Here is a 9,138-nt window from a genome sequence, read left to right as displayed (position 1 = left end):
TTAAAGGCAGGAATTAAACATAAAATTTTAATAGAATGTTCCAATTTAATCGAGTTTTTGTATTAACGCTTTAAACTCACAACAGGATTCGTTTTTGACCAATCAGGAAGATCATCCGGGTCTTAAAAAAACAGGTTTTTTTTTTTTAGTACAACCTAACCTTAAAGCGCTACTATCTGGTAGTATTCCCGCCTTTTTTGTGGCGGACATCCAACGCTGATTGGTTAAATCGGGAGGCGGGATGTGTTTCCAAAAATCTCATTTGTTGGCCCGTGCGTCACTCAAAAGCGGGTAAAGTGTGTCAAGGATGGTGGAGTGGAAGTTCTGTCAAAAGTGAGACCAGCAGCTGCAGCTCATCCATCCGTCAGAGGATAATCCCGAGCGGATGAAGCGGCCTGGTTAACTCCGCGGTAAGAGGATTAACGCTGCATGTATTCATACATCAATGTAAAAATAAAGATATGACGCTGAAATAAAAGTAATATGTGCTGTGGGTTTGGTGTCTCGTGAAGACATGGTGGTTCAGGGCCAGTCTGGAGTTTGTTCTCGTCTTAAACGTGTTTGTTTAATGGAAACCAGACTTTATTTGTTTTTCTTTTTGTAAAACATGACAGGAAAATTGTGTGTGCGTTCGATTCTGCACATTCATTACACCCGTGTCTCTGTGTTTCTGCTGAACTTGTTACTTTCACTTTCAGCTGTTTGTGTATTTGGTCTAGAACAAAAGCCACGCCCACTCACCATATAAGGACATCTGACCTGGAACTACAGTCTAATCTCAGTCACCTCCAAACTTCAACATCTACAGGGTTAAAGTTCAAAATGACACTAAAATGCCAGACCTACGTTCTAATCAGTAAAGAAGAATCGATACACAATCAGTGTGCACAGGCTGATCAGGTCATATACAGGATTCCGTAAGGCAATTTTACGAAGCATCGCCTCAAACCGAAGTGAAGATCTTGGCCAATTGTCTGCTGTCAAAGTTAAAGACAATAAATGGTGTAGCTGTAATACAGTGCCGCGCTTGGAGACCCATAGGACTTTCTAACAGTAAACCAAAGGTGCTTGGACCCCTAAGATCGCCACTTACAGCTACATGTGTGTGTCTTGATAGTATTAGTAATGCAAAGCAGGGCTTCGACCCCTAGGATTGCGACTCGCACTACACGTGGGTTTCATGACCGCATTAGTAATCCAACGCAGGACTTCGACCCCGACGAGTGCATCTCACAGCTACAATGATGTCAAACCGAAGCCTCTTTATTACTGTCTTTTCTTTCAGATCAAAATGCAGTTCCTGGGACGCATCATCGGGACAGTGAGCAATGTGTTCACCAACCCATACCGGGTCCGGGAGGTCCAGCTGTCCGAGTACAGGACGAAGGTCAAGATGCAGCAGGACGGGAGGACGGTGCTCTACAGGGACACTTCCTCTAAATCCTGGGACTGCGTCCTCATCATGTCTGACAACAACGTTATGGCACTGAGGTCTGTGTTGGAGCGTTTTTTTCCCTCTAAACGTCTAAAACCAGGTTTGAGCAAAATGTACAAAATGGGCTGGTTGCCATCTGAACTAAACATGAAATTTGCTTGTACCACATATAGAGAGCATCAGAAACCTGAAATGCAGGTTCATCAGGCTTTATGTTAAATGGAGCGTATTGTGGGTGTGTGTGTGTGTGTGTGTGTGGACTTTATACTATTACGAACAATAACAATTCATAGCATGCATTTTTTTTCCCGCCACTCACCTCAGGTTGTTCCAGGTGACGTCGGAGGAAGACGCCGCAAACTGGTTCCCTCAGTACGCCCTCAAGCTCCGCCCCTTTTATGAAACCCTCCGTCCGCCCCTCAAACCCGAGACGCTGCAGCAGATTGTCGATTGTCTACGGAACCATCCGGACTGGAGCTCCGCCCACATTGCCGTGGATACCGGTCTGCGCGAATGCTTGAAGCACAACCATGTACTGGGGTGAGGTGGTGGGATTCGGGGGTGTGGGGGTGCTAAAAAGCAAAGGTCAAAGTTTAGATTAGGAGTAAATTAGTTTTTTTTTGGGGATATTTTGGATTCAAATTGATGTACCATGTGGTGGAACTTTTTTAGTCAGATGAACATACGGGACGCTCAGGGCCAGACCCCGCTGCACCTGGCGTGCGAGCGCGGTGAGGTGAGCTGCGTGCGAGAGCTGATCGAGGAATGCCAGGCTCGCACAGACATCCGAGATAAGAACGGCAACACGCCGATGCACTGTGCAGCCAAGCAGGACTCGGCAGTCGTCGTGGAGGTGAGTGGCGTTGCATCTGGAATCACCTGAGATTAAACTGTGTACGATCACATACGATACGATCTCCCGTGTCCTCTCAGGTCCTGTGCTCTCAGCTGTGCGCCGGTGTAAACGAGTTGAACCTGGCCGGAGAGACACCGCTGCACGTCGCGTGCCGGTTAGGAAAGACCGATACGGCCAGGGCGCTGATGGGAGGCGGGGCTCGGAGCGACATTGTCGGGGGCGTCGGCTACCCGATCCACATGGCCATGAAGTACAGCTCCAAGGGGTGAGGATATTGTCCTCAGTGTATGTTGGTATCAGTCCACCCTCTGTAAAGGCCATAATCAGAGTTTTTTGAGGAAAGTTAGTGAAGGACAGAAAGTTGGAACTTCTTGAACGGCATTTATAGCGCATATGTGGATAGTTCTATTTTTAATTACCAATGAAATATAAACTATCCATTCATTCCTCTTTCTCTTTTTCTCTGTCCAGCTGCGCAGAGGTCATTCTGGCTGCCGATCCGAATCAGCTCCAGGCCGAGGACCCGGTATATGGCGGAACCCCTCTCCACTGGGCCAAAAACGCAGAAGTCAGCTGCACTTCCACAGTTCAACATTGAAACGTGCTTTTTTTTTTTTCGTCTGATGTTTTTATTCCCGTTCCATGTGCAGATGAGTCGCCTCCTGCTGGACCACGAGTGCAACGTAAACTACCTCAGCAAAACTGGCGAAAGTCCGTTACACATCCTGAGCAAGAAGGGGCGCTACGATGCCGCCATGGCGCTGCTCATCCACGGAGCCAACCCTAACATCAGGTGTGTGGACGGGAACACGGCTCTGCACCTGGCCATGAAGGTGCGGTGTGTGTTTGTGTGAGGGAAAGTGTGTGTCTTTGTGTGTGTGTGTGTGTGTGTGTGTGTGTGTGTGTGTGTGTGTGTGTCGGTGAGAAATTTTAATTGTTTTATTTTCCCAAGCAGTTGGACCACATGGACCTAATAAAAGCATTGATCGTTTTCGGAGCTGACATGGAGATCCACAACAACCTGGGCGAGACACCAGGCTTGATCGCAGCCCGCTCCAGCAAGGGTCAGACAGAAACAGGCTTGGGAGGCGCTTGTGCATGTTGTGTGTGTGTGTGTGTGTGTGTGTGTGTGTGTGTGTGTGTGTGTGTGTGTGTTATATATCTGCATACTAGACTTTCTGTAACACACTCTGGCAGTGTAAATTTTTATATGTGATTATTAATATTATTATTGGTCTCACTGCATGGTGTTTTCAAGGGTTTCTGTTTTGTCGAATCAACAGAATTTCTACGAACAGGAACTCGGTGGAAATCCTGTCTTAATCTCTGTAGAGCCCCAAAGTTTGCATGAATACAATCAAATTGTAACCCATTTTCGCCCAAAAATCAACATTTTCTTTCTTCGCATTTAATTGACATCTCTATTATTAGGAACAGAATTATTAATTACAGAACCAACAGGGAGCAGAAAAATAAAATAAAATACAAATAATAAGCTTGAGCATAAATGGGTTCAGTTTATTTAACATTCTTTCTCTCTCTCTCTCTCTCTCTCTCTCTCTCTCTCTCATATTCCTCCCATTACCCTCCATTTCCTCTCCTGGTGTGTGTTAATGCATGTGTGTGTGTGTGTGTTGTACATCTGCATGTTTCGAACCCTTGGCTTTGCTTAAAGGCCCCAACCGTAAGGTGTTGCTGAAGATGCTGCAGTGCGTCGGGGTGGAGCGATGCGGCCCGCCCTCCCCGACTTCCCAACCCATATCACCAAAAGACCAACACCCCTGTCTATAGGTAAAAAAATAAAAAAATAAACCATGCCCACCTAACTAAGCTCCTCCCTCCTCCTGGACTGTAGATCCTTCTTCATCTTCCTGCGTCCTCTCATGTCTGTTTCTGTCAGTATGTAAGTCTCTATAAGTATTGCTAATATTCCAACCTCAATTTTCAGTTGGAACTAAAATGTCAATAAAAACAGAATGCAATAATGCGCATATCTCATAAACTCATATTTTTTTCACAATAGAGCATAGAAAACATAAAATGTTTAAACTGAGAATATTTACCATTTTAAGGAAAAAACAAGGTCGTTTTGATTTTGGCTGCAAAACGTCTCGAAAACGTTGGGACAGGGCCACGTTTACCACTGTGTAGCATCACGTCTTCTGTCGGAATACATTTGCGAATCGAGGAGACCAGTTGCTGAAGTTTTGGGAGAGGAATGTTGTATCTGACACAGGATCAAAGCTTCTCAACAGTTCTGGGTTTCCTTTGTTGTGTTTTTTCGTTTGATACACCTGATGTTTTTAAATGGTAAAAGGTCCAGACTGCAGGCAGGTCAGTTCAGCACCCGGACTCTTTATACTACAAAGTCATGCTATTGTAATAGATGCAGTATGCAAATAGCAAGGCCTTTAATGAAAAAGACGTTTTCTGAATGTAAGCATTTGTTGCTCTAAAACCTGTCTATAGCATTCAGCCTTTCTGAATGTGTGAGCTGCTCATTCCACAGGCACTAATGCACTCCTGTACCGTCAGTGATACTAGCGCTGATAACAAGCCAGATGGTCCCTTTCCTCTTTAGTCTGGAGAACATGGTGTCCATGGTTACAGAAGACAGAAGAGTTTTCCAATTTGCCTCAGCACAAATCTTACTTGCAGTTCATCTTATTGACTTGTTGTCGATTAACTTTATTACTTGGTTAGCAGTCATTTGTAACTTAGATTTTATTAACACTCACTTTTCCCAAACTTTATTTTTTTTTTTTGCGCTTTTTCAATTTTTTTGAGACGCGTTGCAGCCATCAACATCAAAATTATCTCTTTTTTTGTTTGTTTCATTAAAATGATATTTTCTCTTTTAAGTAAACATTTGATATGATTTTGTTTCTTCTTCTTCTTTCGGCTTCTCCCATTAGGGTTCATGTTTATAGTTTGATTGTGAATGAAATATGGATCTATAAAATTGTATTATAATTCTAATTGCATTCTGTTTTTATTTACATTTTACACAGTGTACCATTAATTTATTTTATTTATGTAGGATCTGTAAAATCTAAATAGTCGTTTGGTGCGTCATGTTTGCCTTTTGACGAGTGGCTTAGGTTTTCTTTGCTGTAACGCTTCTGTCCTACTACTTACAAGTCCATCAAAGCAGCATCAGCATGAACTTTGTCTGACCCCTAATGTGGTTTTTGCTGTCAGGGATTAATGACCTCATTCACGCTGCGGCCGCCATCTCCGCTATGAGTCAAGGCTACACCGAAGTGGACGGACTCAGGACGAGTGAAAAGTACGTAGCGGATGAATATTCAGAGAAGGAAATGAATTGGATTTTAATCCAGTTATTAAAATAAATGTAACATACACTGTTTTGTCAAAAGTAGAATATATGTGTAATGGATGACATCACATACTTGTTTCTGATTAGCTGATGAGGGATTTGATGAAGAAATGTAGCAGTTAGAGGCTTCTAGGTCTGTAATGAGGATGGGCTGAATTTCTGTGTGTATAGGATGGACAGATTGCTGTGTCTGGATGGAGGAGGTATCAAAGGCTTGGTTCTGATCCAGCTGCTGATCACTTTAGAGAAGGAAGCGAAGCGGCCTGTACGAGAGCTCTTCGACTGGGTGGCTGGAACCAGCACCGGCGGCATCCTGGCTCTCGCCGTCGTCCACGGTGGGTGAAGATTACATCCGAAACGTTTACCGTTTAGCTGTTTACTGCTTATATTTCAGTATAATAATGTAAAGCTTTAATCATGTATTGGGGCAGACACCTGGAGTGGAACTTGTTCATCTTGCATTGATTTCGTTTATATTTGTGTGTGTGTGTGTGTGTGTGTGTGTGTGTGTGTGTGTGTGTGTGTGTGTGTGTGTGTGTGTAGGAAAATCCATGGAGTACCTGCGCTGTCTGTATTTCCGGATGAAAGATCAAGTGTTTAAAGGCTCGCGGCCGTATGAGTCGGGGCCGCTGGAGGATTTCCTTAAGCAGGAGTTTGGAGAGGACACCAAGATGACCGAGGTCAAATACCCCAAGTGAGTGTGTGTGTGTGTGTGTGTGGGTTTTGGGATAAGCTATATGGCAATATAATTAACATAATATACAATATAGAGTAGCTTATCATGAGAACATTCAAGAACATGGAACAATGTATTTAAAAAGAAAATTTGAAAAAAGAAAAAGTCTGTCTGTCTGTCTGTCTGAATACTTGTCTCTCTGACTATGTCTGTTTACCTGTCTGTCTGACTACTTGTATGCCTACCTGTCGGCCTGATTGTTTACTTGTCTGTCTACCTATCTGTCTGTCTTATTGTCTACATGTTTCTCTGACTGTTTGTTTGGTTGTCTGTCTGCTTACCTGTTTGTCTTTCTCTCCCTCTCTCTCTCTCTCTCTCTCTCTCTCTCTCTCTCTCTCTCTCTCTCTCTCTCTCTCTCTCTCAGAGTGATGGTCACTAGTGTTTTGGCAGACAGACACCCCGGGGAGTTGCACATCTTCAGAAATTACGAAGCTCCCACCACCCAACGAGACCCTCCGTACGCTTCTACAGCCAATTTCAGACCCCTCACCATCCCACAAGGTAACACACACACAGTGATAAACACACACACATGTATATGAGCTTTGAATTTCCCCACAGTAAAGTTTTCCCACCTGGTTCGTCTCGTCTCGGCCCCTCAGCGTCAGTGTTGTTGTTGCAGGCTGGCAGGATGAGGATGTGTTGATAGTGGGATTCACTCAGGAACCTGTCAGAAAGCGTAGGAAGGTGACGGATGAAGGTGTGTGTGTGTGTGAGAGAGAGAGAGAAAAAGGTCACACTGAGCGAGACACTATGAATGTGTTTTACACTTCACCCGGGACTTTTTCCTTTTTTTTTTCCTTTTCATTTATATTCCTTGATATGTGTCTGTTATGTACTTTCTCTCTCTCTCTCTCTCTCTCTCTCTCTCTCTTTTAGAGCAGGTTGTGTGGCGCGCAGCTCGTTCCAGTGGCGCCGCCCCTACATATTTTCGACCAATGGGACGCTTTCTGGACGGCGGGCTGCTGGCTAATAACCCCACGTTGGACGCCATGACTGAGATCCACCAGTACAACAAATCACTGAAGGCTCAGGTCTCTCACACACACACACACACACCTGTGTGGTAATAGAGAAAATAAGATACTGATTGTTTTTCTATAACTTCTTTATACCTTATTTATAGTGTGTGTGTGTGTGTGTGTTGCAGAGTCGGGGGGATGAGGTGTGTCGTCTGGGTGTGGTGGTGTCTCTGGGTACGGGGAAACCCCCACAGGTGGCGGTAAACTCTGTAGACGTGTTCAGACCCTCAAACCCTCTGGAGCTGGCGAAGAGCTTCGTAGGAGTCAAAGAGCTCGGCAAGATGCTGGTGGACTGTGTATGTGTTCACACACACACACACACAGACACACACTCACAGAAATAAATATAATGGTCTACATGTGGTAAAACAATGACACGCTTGTTTTGTTTCACAGTGTACTTAATTAAGGTGTGTGTGTGTGTGTGTGTGTGTGTGTGTGTGTGTGTGTGTTTTGTAGTGCACTGACTCAGATGGGTGTGCAGTAGACCGAGCCAGAGCCTGGTGTGAAATGACCGATATAAACTATTACAGGTAGGAGTGTGTGTGTGTGTGTGTGTGTTTAATTTACACACAATTAGTAGTGTACTGTATTGAAAATATGTATTCTGTCTCTCCTTCTCTCCTGCTCTTATTTATTCTTTCTCTCTCGCTATTTCTCTCGTTCTCTCCCTCTCTTTCTGCTTTTCTTTGTGTGTATGTCTGTCCCATGCTCTGATTTTTCACCTTCTCACTTCCTTCTCCCTTTTCTGAGTTTTTCTTTACTCTCCTCTCTCCTTCTTGTCTTTCTCTCATTCTCTGGTTCTCTCCCCATGCCTTTTCCTCTCTCTCTTTCTCTCACACTGTTTCTTTTCTCTATTTCTATCTCATTTTCTGTCTCCTTACTTGATGTCTCTCTCGCTCTCCTGTTCTTGTTCTCTTTTTCTTTTCTATGTATGTGCTCTCGCTTTCCCTCTTTGTCTTTCATTTTGTCTCTCTTCCTCTATTACTCTCCTTCTCGTTTATCTCTTATGCACTAAATCTCTCCCTCTCCCTCCCAATCGCGCTCACTCACTCTATTGTTCTTTCCCTCCCTCCTTCATGTCTATCTCTCTCTTTCTCTCTCTCTCTCTCAGGTTGAGTCCTCAGCTCTCCAGCGAGGTCCTCCTGGATGAAGTGAGTGATGAAGTTCTGGTGAACATGCTGTGGGAGACGCAGATGTACCTCTATGAGAACCGCGAGCTCATACACACCATTGCGCAGCAGCTCCTGCGGCCCTAACACACACACACACACACACACACACACACACACACACACACACACACACACACAGAGAGCAGTGACAGTAAGAGTGCATGAATAAAAACACCCAGTATTACTCAATACCTCCTTATAAAAAAGTCACATGATCAACTGTAACCAATCAGAGGACAGTGACCGGCCAGTGCACCCACAACATACCGAATACTGGTAACAATATGAAGAATCTTAATCGTTCTGGTTCATTTTGAATCCATCATGTGGATCCAATCCATCCAATCGTGATTCCAGTACGTTTCAAACTGCATGAAGGAACAATTTTTATGGAAAAAATCTAGAGTTGCTCAAAATCTCGAGTTCTTTAGCTGAGTTTAGGACACGATTCTTGAATCCTATTGGCCGAAACAAATGATAGTTTCTCTAACAACATGGACGCCAAATCCAAAACTAAGGAAATTCAGCTCCAAGAAGATGCTAATAAACATTTAGCTTACACAGACATCTAAAA

General features: G+C 44.1%; 1 protein-coding gene across 1 annotated transcript in view; it reads left to right on the top strand.

Moving 5' to 3' along the window:
- Positions 1-263: 263 nt before the first annotated feature.
- pla2g6 (phospholipase A2, group VI (cytosolic, calcium-independent)) overlaps positions 264-9,138 on the top strand; it is a 9,349-nt gene continuing 474 nt past the window's right edge. Inside the window, 18 exon segments of the mRNA XM_046840415.1 lie at positions 264-410; positions 1,286-1,491; positions 1,760-1,975; positions 2,108-2,288; positions 2,369-2,556; positions 2,763-2,859; positions 2,942-3,124; positions 3,247-3,355; positions 3,967-4,047; positions 4,050-4,082; positions 5,493-5,580; positions 5,803-5,966; positions 6,175-6,325; positions 6,732-6,868; positions 7,247-7,401; positions 7,518-7,685; positions 7,849-7,922; positions 8,504-9,138. The exon segment at positions 8,504-9,138 is cut by the window's right edge and continues 474 nt beyond it. Of these exon segments, the coding sequence (XP_046696371.1) occupies positions 1,292-1,491; positions 1,760-1,975; positions 2,108-2,288; positions 2,369-2,556; positions 2,763-2,859; positions 2,942-3,124; positions 3,247-3,355; positions 3,967-4,047; positions 4,050-4,082; positions 5,493-5,580; positions 5,803-5,966; positions 6,175-6,325; positions 6,732-6,868; positions 7,247-7,401; positions 7,518-7,685; positions 7,849-7,922; positions 8,504-8,648 (2,370 nt within the window). The 5' untranslated portion in view covers positions 264-410; positions 1,286-1,291 and the 3' untranslated portion in view covers positions 8,649-9,138.

The sequence above is a fragment of the Silurus meridionalis genome, chromosome 26 (assembly GCF_014805685.1).
Source record: "Silurus meridionalis isolate SWU-2019-XX chromosome 26, ASM1480568v1, whole genome shotgun sequence".
In the NCBI taxonomy this organism is placed as follows: Eukaryota; Metazoa; Chordata; class Actinopteri; order Siluriformes; family Siluridae; genus Silurus; species Silurus meridionalis.
This window is presented reverse-complemented; position numbering and strand designations above follow the sequence as displayed.